General features: G+C 40.9%; 1 protein-coding gene across 2 annotated transcripts in view; it reads left to right on the top strand.

Annotated features, from left to right (window-relative positions):
- Positions 1-24,276, top strand: part of mrrf (mitochondrial ribosome recycling factor) — a 26,230-nt gene extending 1,954 nt beyond the window's left edge. The window contains exons 2-8 of one of the 2 annotated variants that reach the window (XM_085463533.1): positions 2,703-2,879; positions 3,015-3,167; positions 4,985-5,011; positions 11,553-11,671; positions 21,143-21,234; positions 22,540-22,699; positions 23,504-24,276. In XM_085463533.1, coding sequence (XP_085319659.1) covers positions 2,705-2,879; positions 3,015-3,167; positions 4,985-5,011; positions 11,553-11,671; positions 21,143-21,234; positions 22,540-22,699; positions 23,504-23,581 — 804 coding nt within the window. In that variant the 5' untranslated portion in view covers positions 2,703-2,704 and the 3' untranslated portion in view covers positions 23,582-24,276. The remainder of the gene's footprint in view (positions 1-2,702; positions 2,880-3,014; positions 3,168-4,984; positions 5,012-11,552; positions 11,672-21,142; positions 21,235-22,539; positions 22,700-23,503) is intronic. The other variant, XM_085463534.1, reaches the window with a different exon arrangement.

Here is a 24,276-nt window from a genome sequence, read left to right as displayed (position 1 = left end):
AAAAAGAACATTTGAGGAAAGTTTAGGAATTCATTACACACTAAACCAGGTGCGCTCAATGGTTTTTAATGAGAAGAAAATAATTTGTTTCGCTCCCAGCATGAACATCTTGTTTGAGGAGGCAGAGCCACGCAGAACATCATCAGATACTCTGCTGTGTTGTTCGCTGCTCAGGCTGCAGAGCGAAAGGAGAGAGAGCATGCGGGTTCACCAGCTGGTTTCTGCTGCTGGAAGACACAGGGTGTGTCTGCAGCTGCTGCCGTGTGTGTGAAATCTACAGGACGTGAGGCTACAGTATCCCACTGAACACCTGTGCCTCACTCTTTCTGCTCGGCTGGCTTCTTAAAGAGATCTGTCACCGTCCCGCATCTCGGCCTATCGTCTCTGCCACATTGTGGCGTGTCGCATCATACTTGCTGGGAAACCTGCCGGCCGTGGATGCCTGTTTTGGGCTTGTACTGGAGGTGGTGGTGTACTGTGTAGCCTAAATATTGCCAAAGGAATGAGTTTGGATGTTGGTTAATATCTGGAGTGAGCGTTGGATTGACTCCGGGGGATTAGTGGTAGCTGGAGGTATAATGGCGAACAGTGAGGTCAGTGTCATGTCTGGTTGGAGACAAACCACACCCAGTGGCTTGTTTAAAGCTCACTGTGACACAGCCTTTGACTTAAAATGTTCAATTCGGGTATTAAGACTGTTCAGACGGTGTGTTTCCCCTCACAGGTCGCAGTTATAAATACACGAGGCACAATAGAAGATGTCAGGCGGGCAGCAGTGCACCGCACGCTGTTCACAACCACTGACTGTGAAAGACAGGCTTTAGAGTCTTGTTTGTGTCTGGGGGGCTTAAATATCTCCGTGTTTTTCTGCACTTGTGTGTGCACACCGTGGGTCAGTGACACAGTTCACAGTCAAGAGCCTATTTGTGAGGTGGGGTGTGATTCGTCCATTGAAAGGCAGGGCCTGCTGTCATATTGTTGTTTTTTGGGGGGTTTTTTGAATAGGAGGTTCCTCCCTCAGGAATGCCCAGACGAGTGCGCGTGGGCTGAGATAATGGTTAGCTTTATCCCACAGATTTATGAGAAATGGCATGTTTTTAAGTGTATGAGTGTAACTGAATGTAATGTAGGTGGTAGAGCTGACTGTTGAAAGCTTCACAAAAACAGTGACGTGTGGATGGATTTATAAGAACCAACCGTCTGTGTTCTACTTCGAGAGAAACTCTGGTCAAATGCATGGGCTGTAATTCAGGTGGGAAGGATTCATTTTTTTTGGAATACCAGAAAAATAATAAACTTTTATTTATTTAGATCAGTTGATGAGTAATTTTTGAGCTGCTCTCAAGAATTTCTTATTCATAGGCTTTTATCTCTGTTTCACAACCCAAACACGCACATGATTATTCATGAAAAGAGTTTATTTCTTTTTTTTATTATGTTCTAAGGGGATCGTGCACATTAACATGCACACCGAGACTCGTGTAAATGTGCTTTAGTTACACTGGCTGATTTTCATCTGCAGTCCCTGGCAGGTTTACAACGTTTGCACAGAGTGGGGAAAAAGAAAGACTTAGTTACACTATAAAGGTAAACGTAGTTGGCCACCTACACAAACCCACTCCATGACACTTTAAGCACACAGTTTTTGTGCTGATGTTAATACCAGAGGAGGTATGAACAGTTATCAAGACCATTCACCTTCGCACCTGCGACCAGTTTAGAATCACCTAGCAACCTAACCCCATGCGCATCTTTGGACTGTGTGCAGACACAGGAAGAACATGCAACAAAGGCCCCAGCTGGATTCAAACCCAGGATCTTCTTGCTGTGAGGCGACAGCACCGTGCTTCCTTGGCTGTGTTGCTGTGGTATTTAAAAGCTTCTATTTTGCAATAATATCACTCCACTCAGGGCTGATTGTGGAATATCTACAAGGGAAGAACTTTCACAAAGTGACTTTTTGAAACAGCGGCACCCTTTTACAGCACCACGCTCAAGCTCTTTAGAGTGAACATTTGTAAAGACAATCTGCACGGCTAGGTACTTGAATTTACACAACCGTGGCAAAGGGACTGAAAAAACCTCTATCGGATAGTGTAACATAACAGCATGTTCACAGTCAGAAACAGAGTAAAAGATCACTTATAAACCTCACAGGGAAAAAAATTAGTTACAGAACTTTGGAAAAAAATTAGATCAGATCAGCTGTTTATCAAGCAAACAGTTTATGATGTCATTATGTGCTCTCACTTAATAACAGGTTTCATTTACTTACAAAAGAGCAAATATTGATCATTCATCTGCAAGTCAATCCCTTTTATTTGATTTGAATGCTTTAATAATTTATGGAGACCGTAACAGAAATGCTACAAAGCAAATGTAGCAGATGACAGATTAGTAGGTTGCATTCATTTTGATTTAGTTGCACTTCTGTCAGAAATTATCATGCATTTACTGAGGTGCACACAGACTAGGGTGCCGTACTGTTAGAAGAAGATGAAGGCCTACCTCCTGCTGGCTGATATGAGCTATTACCTCATTTTGATTAATATTACCAGCTGTGCTTTCAACTGCTTTTCTGATTGAATTGTAGCTCTGTCGAATGTAATCACATGTTGCCCTTCCAAACTCAGCTGTATGGCATTTATCTACTTTAAAATGTTTTGTTAATTTAAACTCTTCCCCCTTTCCGGTGTCAACAGTTATGGCTTTGAATCATCTGAGCTTGCTGCGGCCTCTCCTGTGTCAGCCCCTGCTGCGACATGTCAGGTCTCCGCTCACATCCAGAGTCAGCCTTAGGCCTCTTCTGGCTCCTGACGCTTTCCACCACCCTGCTCCTGCTGTATGCATCAGGCTCTACGCCACCAAAAAGGCCAAAGGTCAGTGAGGAGATTTCTGAAGTTAACTTGTACAACTTCCATGACTCTGCTGGCACAAATGTGATGTTATTTATCTAGATAAGTCTCCACTCTTCCCTCGGTTTTTTCCTTCTTTCTCTCGTTTAATCTTCAAAGCCAAGGCAAAGGGCCAGTCAGGGAAGGTGAACATTAATTCATCTCTGGTGGAAGACATCATCAGTCTGGATGAAGTGAAGGAGGACATGACCACTGTTCTCGATTCGCTCAAAGATGACTTCACACGAAACCTCAGCATCCGAACCTCGCCAGGTAGTGAGCTTATCGTACTTTTCTTTCTTTCTTTTTTGGACTGTGCCTTTCATTCCTCTTGTTTTAGTACAAAGTTCAAAGCAGAGAACAAAGGGTTACCAACAAGGCAGATGAAGCATGAAAGCATTACCTCTAAAGTTAAAAGAAACGTTCAGACATCACTTCATGTACGTACAGTCCAGACTGAAAACATTAAGACAGTTAAACACGTGGCAGCTAAACTTTACCTGTGTGCTCGTCCAGCTTTTGTTCATGCACAGAAAAGCTCACCAGTGCCTCACATAACAAGGATATCACAAAGAGGAATCTTCCACAAAGGCCTGTGGATTCTGTGTGAAATGTGAATGGAAGCAAAATGCAGAAACAACATTTTAAAATAGAACATAGATAATATCAACTATTTCAACTGAGGAAATCTAACATTTTAAGAAAATTATTGTCTTATTTTGAATTTGAGATGTGGTTGCAGCAACAAGTCTCATAAAAGCTTTAAACTGCATTGCATCCTCTCTTCTTTTAACAACAGTCTCTAAGCATCTGGGGACTGAGGAGTCCAGCTGCTGGACTTTTGGGAGAGGAATGTTGTCCCATTTGTGTCTGCTATGAGTTTCTAGCTAAGCAGTCCTAGGTCTTTTTTGTCATATTTTTCATTTTCAGCTGGTCAAAGGTCTGAAATGCCAGCAGGCCTGTTCAGCACCGCACCCTTCTGCTACAAAGCCGTGCTACTGACTGGTTGAGATATGATGTCTGAATTGAAGCACATGTTGCTCTAAAACCATTGAGCGTTGATGGTACCTTTCCAGATGTACACGCTGCCAGTTCTGTAGGCTTTAATGCACCATCTGAGATGCTGGCTTTTAAACTGAGTACTTATAATAAGCTGGACGGTCCCTCTCCTGTGTAGTCCAGTGTCCATATTTTCCAAATAGAATTTCACATTTTTATTCATCTGACAACAGAACAGTTTTCCACTTTGCCGAACAGAGAAGATGGCAGCATTCCTGGATCGCGTTCACGTGTGGCTTCGTCTGACAGAGCTTTAACCTGTATTTGTGGCCATCACGGTGAACGGTGTTCACACACGGTGGTTTCTGAAATGTTCCTGAGCCCATGCAGTGATTTCAAAGACAGAATCATATCAGTCTTTAATCCACATTGCCTGAGAGCTTGGAGATCACAGGCGGCCAATATTAATTTTTGATGATGTCACCATACAGAGAGTCTTTTGATGATATTATGTACTGCAGATGATGTTGGAGAAACCTCTGCTCATCTTTACCACCACCAGGGAGGTTATGTTTTTGACATTCTGTCTGTAAACCCGATAGTTTGAAAGGTCTTCAATCAATTCTGATCAAACTTTGTAGTAAACGATCCATTAAAATTGAACGAGAGAGAAAGAGAGAATCTAAAAGACGATGACGATAAACAGTTAAAGCCTTGGAGAAGTCGATAGACATCATGCTGGTAATGGTGTAAATGATTCTAAGCATTTATTATTATTGTTTTCCTTCACGGGCATCTTTCCATTTACTTTTGTGCTCCTAAGCTGTTAAAAGAATTACGTCTCCCACTTAGTTCTTTTCAGATTTCTGCAAACCTGCTCGAATTACAGCTGAAACCTTAGAGTGTTTAGGTGAGCTGCATGTTTTTGAGAGGTGGGGTTGGGGCTAATTTTCATCCTAAAATGTGAAAACTTGCTCTTGTTCACATCTTTAAAGGAAAATATGTATTTATGATGAAGACAGATGAGTTTTTAGGGGTTATATTAATGCCAGAGGAAGACATTTAATGTGGTATCCATTATTTCGTTTCAGAATTAACATACTGGAGGGAAAAAATGGGTAAGTGTCCAAATATAGTGTGCACAGCGTGCACTGTAGTTAACAGGGGGGCTTTTTCTTAACGTTTTTAAAACTTTTGGAATCAAAGTCTTTCTCGGACACGGCGCCAAAAGGCTTAGCATAAAGAGATCCCTATTTGATGTTACCTTGACCCCGCCTTGGCCCCTGTTTCCCCAAGTACATCCAGGTCACAGCCTTTTTCTTTTTTTTTTTTCCTCTCTGCATTTTAATAAATGGGGGCGCGCTCGGGGAGTCAGAGGTGGGGTGTGTAATGGAAGCTCCCCGGGGACGAGGCAGCTGCCTGAATCAGACTTCAAACTGAAATTACTTTGAATTTGTTCCACTTTTCTTCCGCACACGTATCTGATTTGCTTTTAGTGTAATATTCCTTTTTTTCTTTTTTTTTTTTTTACACAGAATGAAGACACATACAATATCATGAACCCTTCAGTGTCCAGCTTTGCTTTTCACATTCCCAACTTTTCTTTTTTCTAATCCGGTTATCACTCAATTGATTTTTGCTCTGAGTCATTTTCTGTGTGGAGCCCTGCCTCTATTACTTTTGTCTTATAATTTTCCAGTGCTTCTCAGCTTCATACTTTGTCTTTTGACTAGATAAGACCACATAAGAAATTTTTAAACCACCTTTTTACAATTTTATAACACGTTTCAGTTAAAAGTTCCCTTCATCGCTTCCTCTTTTTCCAGTCCTTTCTACCGTTATTTTGCATCCATCCCTCTGTTCTGTCATCCTTCCTGTGTCCCCTCCCCCTAATCTATATATCCCTCGCTCCTTTCCTCTGGTCCATTCATCCCCCTCTCCTCTGTCCAGCTGGACAGTAATCCAGGGAGGCAGCAGGACTTAGAGTTGACAGCAGAGATGAGATGGTGGAATGGGATGACGTCAGCTGTCCGAGCGTATGTGTGTGTGTTTTTCATGAACCTCTCATCTGGCTCTCATTAAACTTATGAGAGTGAGTGTATGACTGTATGTACTGCTGTTTGTTGCCATGAGTCTGTACTTATGTGTGCAGCAAACACGTAGCAGAAAGTCAGACAGATAAATGCAGAGAGAGGGAGATCAGTGCTACGCCCACCATCTCATGGTCATCGCAGATGGGTAATGTGACTTGGAAACTAGCGCTGTGTCCAAGAAAACATTGTTTAAAGTAGACTTCACATTCTTGTTTCTCGCAGACGGGTAAAAACAACAAGCTGAAACATGGATATCGCCATTTCTTAAGCTTTTAATCAGCATATACTCTCATTGCGGTAATTGTAATCCGCCCAAGCTGCAATGCATGTGGACACCCGCTGCTCACATCACATGTAGGAAATCATTAAATTACCGTTTTGGAAAGAGCACGGCTATGAGGATGCACTCATTGGATGCATGTGTGTGTGTGATTGAGCTGGTTCGGAGCGTGGATCTGCAGAAATTAAACTGAATAAAAACATGTCCAGCTGTCTTTGTGAGAACTGGTTTTGGACGTCAGATTTATGAAATTTTTACAGGTTTTTGTAAAAGAGTGTTTTGGCCTGCCTCCTTTTTTTCACACTCCTTCAAAAGCCTGTTTGAGGGTGAAGACTTGGTTTTAGGGAAACTTTAGAATTAGGTTTACCGAGTTTTTCCTGGCTGAAAACGCGGCTCTGTGCTGAGACTACACACAAAAGCACATCAGTCCACATACGGTAATGAGTCTTACTTAACAGAGCTATATACATTTTCCTTTTACCCCTGGCCATTTGATAAAGAAAAGCATATTTATCCTGGAGTAAATAAAATAAAACCACTTTAAAAAGAAACGTCTGAAGTATTAATTTATCACAGCCCTGGTGATTTTCTTTTGGAAGAAGGCCAATAGAACAGAATTTTATATGCAGGAAAACCCCAGAGTTTAGTTTAGTTTAGGTTTGGACTGGAGGTCTCAAAGTTTTCATGACTAAGAAGCCGATGTATGATTTAGGACAGTGCAAAAAAAAAAAAAGAAGCACTAATCCAACATATTTAGTGTTTGTAGCGCGTCAGAAAATGGTTATGTTGGTAATCGCCCTTTTTGTGCTGTTGGCATTTCTCGACAGCACCTATATTTGTAAATTTCTTCTAACAAGGACACTTATAATCAGACACAACCGGGCACAGGTCAGAGCACTTACACAAAATCATAGTGCTGCCTTTCATTGGATTCAAATCAGTGCAACATTTTGTCCTCAACAATCTGAGCAGAAGTAAAGCTTTTCACGTGTAAACGAGAACACCGGTCAGCACACACAGATGCAGTATTATTACTCCACAGCTTTGCTGTTATGTGAAACAAAAACCATTTACACTATTGTTCAGAAGTTTTAAGCCGCCCCTCGTTTTGTTAATTTGCTAGGAAAATTGGAGACTTGCAAATCCAAAGTCAGTTTGTACAAGTTTGAAAGTCAGTATTTGATGTAATCATCTTTATTCTTCAACACAGCCTGAACTCTCTGAGTCACACTTTCTAAGAATGTCTTTATGTAGTCCTCAGGAATAGTTCTCCAGGCTACTTGTAGGACATTCAGAGCTCTTCTTTGGTTGTTGGCTGCCTTTTATTATGTTCTCTGTCAATGCGACCCCAAGCTGCTTCAGTAATATTGAGGTCTGAACTCTGGGGAGGCAATCCATGACTCAGTGTTCCAGTGTGTTTTCTGTGCAGATGTGCTTTTACTGCAGTGAAAGCATGCTTGGAATCATCGTTATGGTGAAAAATGAACCACTGTCAATCAGAAGATGACAGAGACTCCACTGTATTTTATAGATGCCTGTAAACACTCACTGTTGTAGCCTAGTCTTGATCTCCTTCATACATACTGATGATAATTTGAAAAATTTCCACTTGGATTTGCATCCCATTAAGAACTGTTGCTAAGAATGGATTCATTCCTGTTCTACTGTAATTTGGCATACACTGCACAGCGCTCCATGCCAATATATGACAGGTTTTCAGTTAGTAACTCTTTGGTAATCACCTCGTTGGTGCAAAAATATAAATTGGTGCAAATTTCATTTCAGCAAAAAAGTGCATTTAAAATTGGTGTTTTGTTAGGTTGGGCGTTCATCCTTGAACGATTCTTAGGACAGTGTTAAGTGACTTAAATAATTACAAAAAAATGGGGTGCAAAGACTGGACTGAAAATGAGTCATTGTTCAAAGAAAATGAGAACTATTGATCAAGATCACTTTTATAAGAATTACAATAAAGTCTGGCTTCTTGGAAGCAAAATATAAAGCCATGAGAGGTGGCTCAAGACTTTTGCACAGTACCCCTTTCCTCAAAAAACTGACTGGAGCAGGCAGCAGTCACTCCAGGAAAGGGAGAACTACCAAAAGGCGAGAACTGCTCATCCAAACAACCTCAAACTGAGCACTGGGCTTACTCGGGTGAACGACATTACAGCCAGCAAGTTTGCAACGGTTCAGACAAACACTCGCTGAGATAGGCGAAGGAGATGGGAACTGATATAAATTTTTACAGCACCTTTTTAAAAGGAGAATTTGACATGACAAGACGCAGAGGGAAAAAGTGCAAATTAATGTGGTACGTATCCTGATTACACCAACACCCAGACGCAGCATACAGCTTAAAATCTGTTTTTGGTATCGTTAAAAACTCAACGTGTTTAAAAAATAAAGAGCATTTTAGCCAAATTTCATCCGATATCTCAACCAGCTGCCACCCCCTCTCACCATCCATCTTTGTAGCAATGACCGACTGTCTGCCGGCCTGCCTGCTTAAAGTACTTGCAGATGTGCTGGTGCTCGTTGTGAAGGTGCAGGTAACAAAGTCAGACAGGCAGAGATATGGGCATGAGCAAAGTAAAAAAGGGAGACGGTATAATTGGCAGCAAAGTAGGCAGCGTGTCAGCTGATATCCATGTTATCACATCATACCAACCTTTTATTTTTAATTCCTTGCAGCTGTATCTTACTTTTTGATTGGATATGTCTCTCTCTTTTAACCCTTGAAATCATATGATAAATTGATCTTTTAGAGAAAACTACACCACTGGCTCACCTTCGGTTCACCTCACATTTCCACAATCACACACCACTAGCGCAGCCCCCCACCGGGTGAGCCGGGAGGGAGTGATGTAAGGCAGAGGTGGAGAAGAAGGAAACAAGCGCGTCTGAGGTTAGCCAGATGGAGGATGGAGAGGAGTGGGTGGATGCAGAGAGGGAGGGAGGGACAGAAGTCAGCTTGTGTTGGCAAACATGCATTAGTTTCGTTCAGTGTTGACAAAGAGGGGAGACAATAGATCATGGAAACTTTTAAGAGTCTGACAGTGGTCTCAAAATGAATATTTTTTTACTGTGCTATTGCACGTTCCTCTGTCTATCTGTTAATCTGTCCAAAGGACTAAATGATTTTTCCCCACATCTATTCCATTACACCATAGCAACATCTTATTAACTATGTGCCAGTGCTGGTGTTAACACACAGGGTGAAACTCTATAGTCAGACCATTTTTATTTTTCAATTTGAGCTATTTTGCTTCCATAGCTTAAGCTCCAAAATACACATTTGGGACCAAAACTGGTCTTTTGGTCGTTCTTCCAGAGTAGTTAATATCTAATGATAAAATACTCCATCTGTATTATCATACATATATTTTCAGAAAGGTTGTAATGAAAAAAAGCCTCTGATTGATTTTTAAAGTGATATAAAGCTACTTGCAGCTGCTTTGTTACTCGTAAGTAGTCGCCGTAGCATCGCTCCGCATGTTTGATTTGGTAGATTTTCTTTTATCTCCTGAGACAAGCCCAAAGGCGTTGTTTGCCTCCTCCATGGATCAGACTGGGAATCATTCACTTGTTAAGCAAATGTGCAAATCACTGCAATACAAATGCTGGTTTAAAATTGACAAATCGAATGTTACAGTACAGGATTTTAGAAGACCCGATCAAAAAGAGATCTTTTTTCATACTCATAGCTTGAAATCTTCCAATTTAGGAGCGCTAACAAACTCTTATTTTCCTCTCTGTTTATATTTTGAAGGCTTTTACAGAAACCATTTGATAATATATCTTTAAGAGACAAATTTTACTTTGTTTGTAAAAGACTTGATTTTTTTTTTTATGGCTCTTGAAAGTATTTTCTGATTTATGGAGTGATTAAAGATAGATTTCCCTCCATCTGTGAAGCAAGAATGAATGATTAACCTGGCTTTAACCAGAAATACAGTTACTGTTCTGTTAGTAATCAACTGGGCTGTTTCGTGGTGGTAACTGCTGCTTTTTTTTTTTTTTTTTTTTTTTTTTTTGATTTGCTTTCACCTGATTTTAAAGCTACAATTTACAGCTTTCCTCTAAATGCGTCACAGAGAGGCGATAATTAGGTTACTGTTTTGAAAAGAGGACAGCCATAAGCATGCATGTGAATATGAATGCATGTGTGCGTAGAAATGAGTTATTAAAACATGTCCAGCTACAGTGCTGTGCAAAAGTCTTGAGCCAGCCTCCGTTTCTTTATATTTTACTATAAAAATGGGGAAACGGGTGCAGTTATTCACTCAAACATGTTGAAATATACATGGAAATACAACATTTAACACATTTCATTTGAGTTTAATTCAAAGCTCATCTTTGAATGTTGGCTGCCTTTTGTTCTGTATCAAAATGATCCCACACTGTTGAGGCCCAGGCATTGGGGAGGCCAGTCCACGACCAATATTCAATTGTATATTTTTCTATCCAGGTATGCTTTTACTGCATTAACAGCGTGTTTGGGATCATTGGCATTGCTGATAAATGAATAACTGCCAATCGGATACTTTCCAGGTGCTGCTGGAGCAATTTTGAGACGATTCTGCCAACACAACTCACTTAAATGCGTCCCCAGACTGTGACCGAGCCTCCGCCGTGTTTTAAAGATGGCTGTGGATGCTGACTGTTGTACCTCTCTCCTAACCATGATTTGCCAAGTTTTTCGCAAAGAGCTCTTTGGGAATTACCTTGTTGGTGCTAAACTATTATTTCATTCCCATCAAACTATGTTACATTTGGCTTTTTTTTCCCCCCCAACTATACAAATTATGTGTTTATGCTAGTAACAAAATGCCTTAAAATACATTTTAAAATTGATTCTATGGTCTTCAAAAATGGAAAAAAACAGCCAATGTCCAAAGAGACACTCTGAAAGACCTTCAGAGTGCCTGGAGAACTACTACTTAATACTACTTAAAAAAAAAAAAAGTCTGGTTCCTTCAAAGAAAAATGTAAAGAAAATGAGAATGAATCTATAATTATAATTCTGGGGTCAATGCATATCATATCTTTCTGAAAGATGGATTTCATAATTAAAAACAACAGTAAGAGAAAAAGAATTAAAGTACATTAAATGTATAAGTTAAATCTGCCTTACAGTAGAACGGTTAATCCTGTGATACGAATACAAAGGAAAAATCGGGATGCTACAGTGCACACAGTGAGAACAATGATGCCTAAACTGTCCATGAAGGTAAATAAATGAAGAAAGTAAACACTGGCATTGACCATTGACCTGTATTTGTTTAGGAGCTCTGGATCACATTGTGGTGACGACTCAAGATGGGAAGTTCCCTCTCAAGCAGCTGGGCCAGATCTCCATGAAGTCACCTCAGCTCATTATGGTCAACATGAGCAGCTTCCCTGAAGTAAGACGATCTCTCTCTCTCTCACACACACACACACACACACACACACACACACACACACACACACACACACACACACACACACACACACACACACACACACAGTCAAACAGAGCACACACAGCTATGATTTCTTCCTACCGGTATCAGTTTGTCTCATATGGACAAGCGCGCAGTAACTAAGCTTTGTAAAAATAATCAGACGCACAGACAGATAGATGGTCCTCCTCACAGAAGGAAAAGTAAGCCAGACCAGAACTCGAATCTCACATCACTCTGTAAATGAAACCTGACCTACCTCTCTCTCTCACTATGCTGTGTCTCAGATGCTAATTGATTGATCACTCGGGGAGCCCTTTGTTCTGGGGTGAAAGATAGCAACAAAAGTCTGTATGTGTGTACTGCAGCGCGGATATGTCTTAGTGTGAGTTGTCACAGAATAGGAAATGACCTCATTTTACCCCCAGGTTAGGAAGGAATGGATTATTTTTCTTTTTTTGCTTCTTTTCGCTGCCTCCTTTGCTTTGTAGATTTTCACGTTTTTTGGTGGCCAGACTTTCTGGTGGTCTGGAAAAGCTGAATGTGCTTGCATGTGTCACTATACAGTCATATATCCAGAGACGCTAATGACCGATATGCTCAACTTTTTCTGCTGTCTGCTACATTTTCTTTGATCTCATTAAATATTGAACGGAAATATGTGCACAGTCCTTTATTCTTGCAAATTTTTCTTCTTGTATTATTCTCTTGTATTTTGCTCGTTTGTGTTGTTGTGTTTGCACATCTCTGTTGCTTGTGGGGCTCGCACACAAGAATTTCACTCGCATGTGATGTGCCAGTGTGCCTGCACATGTGATGTGACAATAAAAAGTGATTTGATTTGATTTGATTTGAAATGACAAACAAGAAAAAAATGATCTGAAAATGTTGCAATGAAAATATCTCCACATATGTATGAATGAGGAAAAGTGCTTCAGACAGGATACAATACGGAAATATGCATAACCAGGGTTTTCCTGGCTCATTATGGGCCTTTGGGGGATTGGCTGTGCACAGCAATAAAGCACGGTCACCGGTTTCACTACAGAGACACAGAAATGTGTGCAATTTCTTACTGTTTAGGACTATTTCATTAATAAAATTGACTATTTTGCCTGTGTAAATAAACCCAAATTAACATGTATTTGTTTTCCATTTGGCTCTGGTTTAAACCCCTTTGGATGGATGCCAAAATGTCATTTATGTGGAGGAAAAACTAAAAAAACCAAGCCCAGCGGTGTTGGTATAATCTGGAAGCACACAACAGGAAATAAATGATTTCACTTCTTTAAACAGTTTGCTTTATTTGAGGGTGATTCTTAAACTAAATTTAAACTCTTAGTCTGAGTTTAAGCCCTTATACCAGGTCTGAACTCTCAAACAGACCTGAGAGAGGTGGAGTGAAAAGTAAGGATGGGCTGATTCTGGTAATAGTTTGTTCTAAAGGCCCATTTCAGTCACTCTGAATGCCTATGAGGTGTTTAGAGAAACTCTGCCCACGCCACCCACAGCCACCATATTATCAACCTGCGGAAAACACCGCTCTGAAATTCGGGCACTTATGAAAAAAGAATGACTCAATTCTCAGGAGTTATGTCTAAGATCGTAAAAATAAAGTAAAACTAAACTTCCCGACAGTCTATTTTTTTTCAGTTAAGTCATCACAGTGACATCATCAGACAATATCATAAGTTGGTGTTTTTCATAGTGGAAGGTTGGGAACAACAGAAACTCGTACAAACAATCCGCTTTAGTCCTTCTTGAATCATAACCACCAGTGTTTTCCCAGCAACCAGCAGCCATGCTGAGGTCTAATTACTGTATTCTGTTTATTAAGAGACACCGACACACGCATGAACTTTCAATGATTTTTAATAAAAATGCATTTATTTTCTTTTGATTCATTTTTTAAAAAATTATTATTTATACTGGTTTACAATTCTACTGTTTTCTACTGGGATGGAGTTTACCTGGAAAACTACATGTAACATAATGTTAGTCACTGGACCGCTGTGCATACCTGAGAGGAAGAGGCAGTAAAGTAGAAGGCTGATGGAGGGAGACGATGAGGATGAAGGAGACGGAGGGAGCTTGGAGCCAATAAAGAGAAAGTGGCAAGGAAGAGGAGTTTACTCCACCGTCCTATCTGCATTTTTTGTGTTTCAGCTGCTTCCTCTCATCCTTTTCTGTCTTTCCTCACATCTGGTCCAATTTTCAGTCTCCATATTGGTCTCCTTCAGGTTCTTCCTCACCTCCTCCACTTTCTTTCCATCACTGCCTATCCTTTTTTTCTTGTATCTTCCATTTCTTGTTTGACTGTATCCAGTTCACTTTTTTGCCCTCGGTTTCCTTCTGCACTTCCTTTTAATACTTGTTTTGTGTCCTCCACAACTTGTTTTTCCTCACCAAGTTTATTTTTCTTTTTCTGCTTCTCTCAGCCACTCTTGCACTGCCTTTTGCACTTCCTCCAATTCTTTCTTGTCTTCCCACAGTTGCCTGTGCTTTTCATTAAGTCTTTTCTTGGCCCCTTTCAGCTTCGGTCTTTTCATCTTTCTCTCTCTCTTGTCATATTTCCTATTTGCTTCTGTCACGTCTTTCTTTACCTTCTTCAGTTGTTTTTTTCCCTCCTCTTTCAGTTTTTTGATTGCCACCTTAACTTCTTCCTTTTCCTCATCCAGCACTTTCTTTCTTCCTACAGTTTATTTTGTTCCTCCACAGCCTTCATCTCCTTCTCCAGTTTTTCTCTCTCTCTGCCATCTCCTTTGTCAGACTCTCCAGAGTGCTACAGTTTGGCATCCAAGTCTCCTTTTTTTTTCTCTTTTTAAGGTTTACATTGAGCCTCCCAGAGAGACTCCTTCTACTCGTTGAGCTCCAGTATTCCTGAGCTGCTCCCTCAAGCATTTCCCTTCCACCGTGTCTCTAAACAAGACCCCTCTAAACAATCTTCATCTTTCAGGTGGTTGTTTTTTTTTCTCCCTCCAAAAGTGTTAACATCCTGTCATGGTGCTGCTGGTTTTCTAGTTTTACAGTTATCTGTAATAGACTGTATTTGTTTTGTTGTTAGGAATTTTCCTTGACTTTGTTTGTGTGAAGGACCCAAGTATTGGTGTTAAGACTCGCAGGTCTAGTGCTCATCGCTAATGACTTGTCAATCAGAGGTTAGTAAATGAGCATATCCTGGGTAATCCTTCTTACTTAGAATGACTAAAATATCACCTGAAATGGGTGCTTGAGTGAATAATCTCAGCAGGAAAGTGTTTATAGAGGTCAGGGTTAAAGGTCATTTTCCCATAGACTTCTTTAGGACCGGGTGTCTGTCTGTGACCACAAGCATCACACAGAAGCTACATACTTCTTTGGTTTTAATGTAAAGGCTTTAAAAGCATGCAGGACCTGAGCTGCATGTCACATAAGTTGGCTGAAACGTTGTCAGAATTGAACATTTTAACATTCTTTGTTATTTTAACGTTTTGAACTGTTGGATGTTTGACTGAGATAAAACCCAGCACATACTTTTAAAACTGTATTCCTGTACTGTTCACTTGCACCGTCATTTTCTTTTCTCCAAAAATACTCTACATTAACCAATGTGCAGTGAATCTGGGTGGACTGCGAAGGATCCACCTGACGCATTCTTCCAATTGCATGTTTGGACTGCCTTCGTTGCGTCGCTGTGACATAACTTGAGTTTGTACGCAGCCTACCTCCGTGTTTTGTACTTTTTGTGGTCGAGGGCAGTTGAGACAGAACTAATGGATGCTGCTTATAATAGAAAGTGTACTTTAAGCTGAGAAATGACCGTGGAGGATAAGTTAAGAATGGTTAAACTTTTATCGTTTAGCCACAATTAATGCAAAAAATGTGCCAACAACACAGTTATGCAACTATATTGGCAAAAAAATACTTAAATGACATTATGAATGAAACGTAAAAGCACTTATAATGCCGTAAAACGGTCCTTGTCAGTGTTTCACAGAAGCCATGTTGACACAGATTAGTAGTAGTAAACACAGGTGTGACTAATCCGAAGATTCTCAGACGGAGTGTTCATTAAAACAGGGCTGAATGATGACGAGTAGAGTGTGAGTCACTCAACTTTACACAGCTTTTTCATGCTACAGTCACACGAAGGGGGAAGCCGTAGTACGCTGTCACAGCAACGAACTCACAGTCATGTTTCCTGTGAAGACGGGGACCAGGCCTCCGACGACTCGCAGTAAGTTGTCTTCAAAGCGGAGGACAGTCAAGTGATGGAGTCAGTCTGCTGTCAGTCTCCGATTGAACAGGGCCAGTCGACAATCATGTGTAATCTGTGTTTGATAACACAGGGATTGGGATCAATCAGTGAAAATCACAAATCTGTTGTTGTTTGTAGAAGATTTTGTTGCTGTCTGTATACATAGAAATTCATATTAGCATTTACATTCAGATTCAACCTCATCAGAATAATACTCATTCAGAAATCCCTCCACAGATCGTGCCACGTTTGCTTTAGAACAGCAATTTAACTGCAACAAGACACTCAGCAACCTTGCTTCTATGTAGGAATATAACCAGAATATATTGAGTCGAGTTTCCTGTGGCAGACAAGTTGCACTCACCGCTGCAGACTGACTCAGATCAGTCTGCAGTTATTTGCAAACCTTAATAAATCTCTCAGTCCTTGCTCAGGTGGATGAGCAACACCCTCAAAACATGGGTAACCAGTTGGTCACCCCAACTACTAGGAGTCAGTCTCCAGCAGCAGCAAAAACCTCATTGCAATCACCGGGCAACCATTAATTCTTTTCCTAGGAGGTTTGGAAGAGGCCGCCATACTATTTTTACTCTGTAAATAAGTGTGATTGAACCACAATGGGTAATAATCAGGCTTTAATAATAATTAGCTTATAAATTAGCACTCTACCTTTTCAAATATGGTCACTTGCGGCCCCAAAAACACCAAAAATATTTTATATGCAGTCTGTCGTTAAAAGTGTCTGGTTATGCAGTGTGTGGACAAACTGCACAGCTTGCTGTTGTGCTATGTTGGCTACAGAAATGTTCCTGAACATTAACCTCCTAAGATCCGAACTCTTCAATGGCATGCATTTGTAATTTCTCTTTGATATTTGGGCTGATTGGGACCTGATGAATGTAAAAACAAAGAATTACCAGGGGTTTTTTAACCTAATTATTGTTTCTAAGAAAAATAAGAGCCACACATGAGGATATTCGTTTAAAATTTCAATAGAACAGTGGCAATTTAATGTCCTCGTAAGTGGATATCAGGCCCTTGTAGAGCAAAATTGAGGATTTTGGTCTAAATAACCCAAAATGTGATGTCCACATTAGAGATGGACCGATCGGTATCGGTCCGATACTGACCTAAATTACTGGATCGGATATCGGAGAAAAATAAAAAATGTAATCCGATCCATTAAATATCACGAAAGCACCTCACAAAACTTGCAACACGCCGTAACTCACCTCAGAACGTTAGCACGTCGGAGCAGTATGCATCACGTGATAGAGCGGCTGTGGCATGCGGGACCTGTCGGTGGTCTGGATAGCATGTGGAGCTTCGCTAGCAACCTGGCATTTCATCTCCGACAAAGTTATCCCCGAGAGAAGTAAAGCAAGTGTGTAAGTCCATCTCTGAATGTTTGTAAAGCATTCCTGCGTTAAGCTTAACAAGCTACTGCCTCTTCTTGCTGCTACTTCAATCATGAAACTGCTTAACGATCAGCTGATCGGCTTTTCTGTCGGGAGTACCTCTCTTGTTTGCTTTTGGCCCACTTTGCACCAGAAAGAGGAAACCAGCGGCTGAACAACAGCAGCACGTTTAAGCTTGATAAGCTGCTGTTAGAATTTATTTAATATTACTTTCTACTCCAGGATCTTTTTCTACGTAGCTGACGGCTGGTAACTGTGCAGGGGCGGATCTAGCAAAGTTTAGCCAGGGGGGCCGATAGGGCATGAACAGGGAAAAGGGGGCACAAAGACATACTTTTCTTTCTTATTCTCATTTAAAATGTCGAGCTTTTAATAAATAATTATCTGACACCCAAAGTTTTAATTTGATGCAAAATGAATAGAAGTCCATTACTGTATATAGTAACTATTAAGTCTAATATATATATACCCTAGTAAGCTATAGTACTTTTTACTTTGGGAAGGTACCATCTGTGCAGTCTGCAATTTTGTTGAAGAAAGATGTTGAATCTATTTAATATTTCTTGAAAAATAATTGATTTCTGTGCATTTTTTTTCACACTGCATCAAATTAAGGTTGATTACGTCGATTAATCATCATGAGGTGGAGTGTGAGGGGTGGTTCCCTATTTTTTATTTATTTATTTTTGTTGTTGCTGGGAGTTGGAACCCTATTAGTTAGATTGCTTAATATTTACACTAAGTACTCTTTAAAATACCAGAATAGGGAGGATGGTGTAGGTTTAAGTTTATTAGATTGATCAGTATTGCTGAACTATGAAATATTTTTTTTTGGATACAGGTATAACAGAATAGCTTTAGTGTAGTTGTTGTTTTAAACTTGAGTATGAACTTAAACAAAATGCAGCAAGATATTTAAAAAACAGTTTTGTTGATTAAAAAACACTATATCGGATTCATATCGGTATCGGCAGATATCCAAATTTATGATATCTGTATCGGTATCGGACATAAAAAAGTGGTATCGTGCCATCTCTAGTCCACATATGTGGACGCCAGGTCCTAGGAGGTTAATGTGACTGTGGCAGAATAATTCATTGCTCTCATCTCTGTAAAACAGAGATTCCTTAATTGGGGGCATTAGCAGGTCCTAAGTAAAGTGACTGTACACTGGCTATGATGACAGCAGATACAGCCTGCATCTTTTCTTCTATATATAAAATGGGTAGAAGAGGCAGTGAAGGCAAACGATAAAAATCTGTCTCAGTAAAAAAAGTTAAAAGAAGCGTCTTTGCACACGACATCCAAGAGCTTTTCTTTTCCTTTTCTTTTTTTTCCAGTACAACTTGCCAAACAAAAACCTGTTTTTAAATATCTTCCTGCACCTTCTATTTCCACAGCCAGTCACCTGAGGGCTGTGGTTTCCCTCATTTGTTCTCCAGGTGAAACCACAGCATACAAACAACATGCAAATCCAAGTATTTATCAACACCTCAAATCTGTGAAGTCAGTTTTCCACCTGAATCCGGAGTCTCTTTTTTTTCCTTCCCAGAAACCCTAGAAACCACAGACCACACACACACTGACGGACACACTCATCCACACGCACGCTACCCTGTCATGTCCCGTGTTACCCATGTACCACACAGAGGTGAGTCGTCAGTACTCAGAGCTAACAGGCTTATAATGATGCCTATCCATTACCAGGAACTACAGAGGCCCTGCCATTGTTTTCCATTCATTCATTAAGAGCAGGCTGGGACGATACAGAGAACAACATCTAACCACTACGCTCGGATCCGGAGGCAATTTGGTGTGTGTGTGTGTGTGTCCATGTTTAAGCATTAAATTTTTTTTTAGACACACACACACACATTCCTCTCCCTTCGCCTATTTGCTTTGAACCAAGTCGTGAGCGTTTGATGTGAAACTTCAGTGTAATTTCTCTTCCTTTCCAACATATTAACCAGAACCTGCCCAGCCTTCACAGAGAAATTCCACTCGGGTTTTAGTAACCACCGGAGTGGTCGTCAGAGAGGGGAAATGGTGATGAATTTGATGCTGAGAACAATCAAACATAGGTATGGGATGAATCTATCACCCCTCGCTCAAAGAGTGCAACTGCAGGCCTGTTTCCCGAATGACTTTAACAAAAGAAAAGAAACCCCTTGAATTAATTTAATGCACACAAATAAATTCCTTTAATGTTGCTGCCATTTCTTTTCCCCAGTGGATGAGGCCAGAAGGAGCTGTTGAGAAAGCAGGATGGGTTAGTGACGGTTGAAGTAAGAGGAGGAAATCTTTTTTCTTTTTCTTTTCTCCACATGCATTGCACATTTGCTCGCTTTGCAAACTGAGTTATGAGGCTGTTGCGCTAGCTTGAGGAGTGTGGCTTTGTTCCTCTCCATTGTGTCTATGCACTCTTTTAACTGTAGCTTTATGGTCCTATGCAGTCATTGCTTAACTTAAGCTTCACTTGGTAGATAATGTCTCAGTTTTACACATGTAAACATGTCTTAATATGTCATTTTGAGTTTTAAGTGTATTTCTTAGTTCTGGGAAAAAGACCAAAATCCAGCTTCTCGCGTAACTGTTGTTGTTGTGTGTTTGTGGTCCAGTAGTTTCTCTGATCCTGTTGTTCTATCTCTATGCAGCACTGCTGCCTCTTCAACCAGTGTCCACACAGCGCTCTCCTTTTAATCTCCCCCAATCTTAATTCATTATAATGATGACAGCTCCAGTCTGGGGGGAAATTAATAAATCTTGATAAATTCAAGACAGATCCCAAGCTGTTGTTTAAGGATTCAACGGTTACCATAGAGATGCAGCTAACAGTAGTTGGATGTTGTATTATTATAAAAAAAAAACGATCCATTGGTGGGGTCTTACTTCTAGACTGTGACTGATATAGCTGCAGGCTGATATCAGTATCTGCATTCATAAAAGTAAAAATGAGAGAAACACCCTTCAACCATGCTGTGAGTGTTCATGTTGCATAGTTTGTCCACCAGAGGGCGCCCTGCAACAAACACAGCATCCTGCTGATCTGAGCAGAGTTGAGCACTTCCTATTTTCTTGGTAAGGACTCGTAAAGGGCAACAGGATAACAAGTGTTAAGGGAGGAGTGTTTGTTTTGTGTATCCGAAGCGGGGGGGAAAATTATACACAGTAATCATTCTACATATACTTCAATATAACTTGTGTAGTTCATGCTTCATGAGTCTTTCACATCTGTAACTCATAATCTTATAGCTCCTGTCTGTGTCATGTACATATGTAAAACATGTTTGCATTTACTGTTTATTAAGGTGAATAAATATATACATGTTTGTCATTGTAATAAAACAACAATGCATAAATACACCCCCATATACACAGGCGAACAAAGTATAAATAACTTTTATTAATAATAATAATAATAATAACAATAATGTGGTAATGATTCTACCAGAAAACCTTCAAGTACAACTGAGCACAAACTCACAAAGTTTGTGTGTGTTGATCTATCATCCACAAGCAGACTCTCCTGTGGGGTCACCAGGAGTCACCACCCTGCCCTGCAACCTCTCAGTCCTGTCCCACGGGGCCGAGTGTTGACAGTGGCCCGAGGCAATTCCACACTACATGGGATTTCCCTGACACACACACACACACACCATATACACACCACACACAACACCTTAATGATTGCCAGCTGGAGCTAAGCCACTACCTGCACTTGTAGATTTGCTTTTTATTCACTCCAGTGTGTGTGTGTCTGTGTGCATGTGCCCCCAGGCTACAGCAGCGGCCACCCGTGCCCTCAGAGAGAGCAGCATGAACTTAAACCCAGAGGTGGACGGGACGATCATCAAGGTGCCCGTTCCCAAGTGAGTCTCTCTTTGACGCACTCGCAGACAAACACGCCGGAGGCCAGAAAACATTTTTGCTCCCTTTAGCACTTTCTGTCTTTCACTTCTTTTTTTTTCTCATTCACCTTTATTTTTCTTTTGGTATTCCTCTATTTTCCTCCTCCACTCGTCTCCGTGCTCTAAACTGACAGGTTTATTGACTTTTGCCTGTACATGTATAGAGACTCCCGGTGTGACGACGTGAGGGTTGGGCCAGTCTCTTTCTCTTTCCCCCGGCCAAATCAAACAACCCGACACAAAACAATCAGTCACTCACTCACTAAACCGCTCTGCCTGTGTATATAAAGTATGTTTTTTTACATATACACACGTGCACGTGCGTCTCAGTGCATGAATGCTGTCTTGTGGTTATGTGCATGCATTATCATGAGTGTGTGTGTGCGCATGGAGCAGCAGGTGTTATTCTGGCAGAGGAGGGACACGAGAGTCAGACTGCTTTTCCCCCTGCAATCAGTCTCGGCACGCTCCAAGCCTACATTTGCATTTCCAAAGAGAAGGCGCTTCTTGATTGGCCCTGGAATCGGTAATTAGGCCGTATTGTTTGCAGTAAATAGACGGCGCACTTGGATTGTTTGCAAATAGTCCCTGAGGCAAAAAACAAGGGGAAAAAAAGCCAATTAAGGACAAAGAGGGAGAGTGAAATGGGAAGTAGGACTTTCTAAGTGATTAACAAATGCAGAGCGAATGCAAAGTTGTTAGGATGACGGATGTTTCGGCTCTGCTCTAAGGTCTGAGGAAGATTGTTTGGTGGTTGCTGCAAGTCAGAGCTAAGAGGATCAGACGTCATGCTTATAAGCACTTAGCGTCCCCATCTGCACAAGTGAGGACCTTAGTTTTCATTATTTTGTTTTTCAGAGTGTATTTGCTCGTGCCACACAAAGTTGTGACTGCTTGTTAGTGTCTCTTACTGAAATGTTGTCGTTTCCAGGATATTTTTAATAAAACCTTCTTACCGTACTCTACAAAACACAGTAATTACTTCCTAGCTCGTGCTTAAATGCGGTCAAACCGAGCTGGTATTAGACTTCATCTCGTCTTAAATAAACATGGTAAATACAGATGCATAACAGGCGGTTTGTGCTTGCAGATGGCAGCATGCGCCAAAAGTGATGTCAAAGCTGCTGGCATGCAGCAAGAAGTCTCATTTCAGTATTTAGACCATCTCCCTTTTTTTTCCCTGTAACTTTGAATTCTATATTTTTTTTGTACTCTCATTTTTTTGTTTTGCCTCTCATTTCTGACATTTTTCCCGTTTCCCTGCAGAGTGACTCGGGAGCACAGGGAGAACCTGGCCAAGGTAGCCAAACAGCTCGGCAACAAGGCTAAAGACTCACTGAGGAGAGTGCGCTCTAATGCTGTCACACAGGTCAAAAAAGCAAAGGAAGCACACTCAGAAGACACAATACGACTCGTAGAAAAACAGGTAGGAGACGAGGGATTCCCTGAGATTTAAAAAAAAAAAAAAAAAAAAAAAAAGTATAGCTTGAGGTGAGGAAAAGATCAAATAGTTTTTCCTCTGTCAGATATGTTTCCCTGAATGCAGCACGACCAGAAGTCACTTTTGTTGTGCTGCACAAAACTCTAAGAAAAAAATATATTTGAAAAACTCATCAGAAATGTGTTGCTCCGAGGTTTTCCCTCCAAACCCCCCCCCCCCCCCCCCCCACCAAACTGAAGTGCCTAGTTAGAGTTTACCAGCTGTTGGAATCAAAACATGAACACTGAAAGGATACAGCTGATGACAAATGATAACTTTATCATCGCAAAGTTACAAAAAGTTTTATTTTATACGGGGACATGGTGAAGCCTCTCAGTTCATCTTCTATCCAATTCAAGCAGTTTTAGCTCCTCCCACTTTAAGAAACATTTGCCTGATTGGCTGCCCCTTGCAAACAGGTTTGACCAGCAGGAGCTGGTGAGACGACCATAGGATGTCAGCTCTCTTTGAGCTTGATCAGCATGCACTGTCATAAGAGCACATATTACAGAAAATAAGGAAAAGTGTAGTGAGTCCACTTCACTGATAAGTTAACTATTGATCGTATTTTCTTTATTTGAAAACTACATTCAAAATGAGAAACTAGCCTCCACCCGAATGGAGCTCACCTCCGCTCACCCTCATCCTTTTCTGGAGCTGTTTCACGCCACCTCTTATTAGACCTCTGCTCTCTGAAGCGTTAACTTTCATTACTTTTGTTTTTTTCCTCCCCTCTCTCTGCCTACACAGATTCAGCAGATGGCAGACAACATTGCAGCAGACATCGACAAGCAGCTTGCAGCCAAGACCAAGGAGCTGTTAGGCTGACTGTGGAACTTGTTATTTATGTCACCGTGAAACAGAGGACACACTGAAAAGCAGCAACATATCCTCCTTTTTTTTTTCATCTTGTTAATAGACAGTCACTGGATCATGTTGGGGAGGTAGTTTTTGTTCAAACCACATCTTGGGCTCTTGTTCCTGCCCACATCACTGGGTAAGACCACCTTCTTCTTTTTCTTTTTTTTTTTTTTTTTGCTGCGTCGTGATGCATAAACAAAAACTGGTACAAAAACGACAACAGACTACCCGTCACCTCCCTCCTCCCTTGTTACTCTTCCTGTCTTCAAACAAACAGCGAGAAAGCAACGAATGGACTTTTAATGGGATTTGTGGGCCTCCTCCTAATCAAACCCTTTGCCACAGGGCCTGTCTGTTTATATAAAAGCAAGCGCACCCGTCTCAATGTAAACTGGCTGCGGGTTTGTCTTGGTGGCAAGAGCGAGAGCGAGTTTGTTCCAGAGACGTAGGAGTCGACCGAACAGATGCCATTAAGATGCTGCCAAACATTTGTTTCACATTGATTCCAAGTCTGTTAAAAATGCACTTGAGGGGGGGAAAAAGGGGGCTTTAATTTCTGTCCATGTTGAGGATTGATAATATGGCTACTCTCTTTTTTAAACACAATAAAGTTGGGAACGTAACGTTATTGATGGAGTCCATTAAAGAAACGCTGCTTTGTA

The sequence above is a fragment of the Copadichromis virginalis genome, linkage group LG7 (assembly GCF_057382275.1).
Source record: "Copadichromis virginalis isolate Kocher_CV1m ecotype Utaka linkage group LG7, C_Virginalis_male_GT1.1, whole genome shotgun sequence".
Lineage (NCBI taxonomy): Eukaryota > Metazoa > Chordata > Actinopteri > Cichliformes > Cichlidae > Copadichromis > Copadichromis virginalis.
This window is presented reverse-complemented; position numbering and strand designations above follow the sequence as displayed.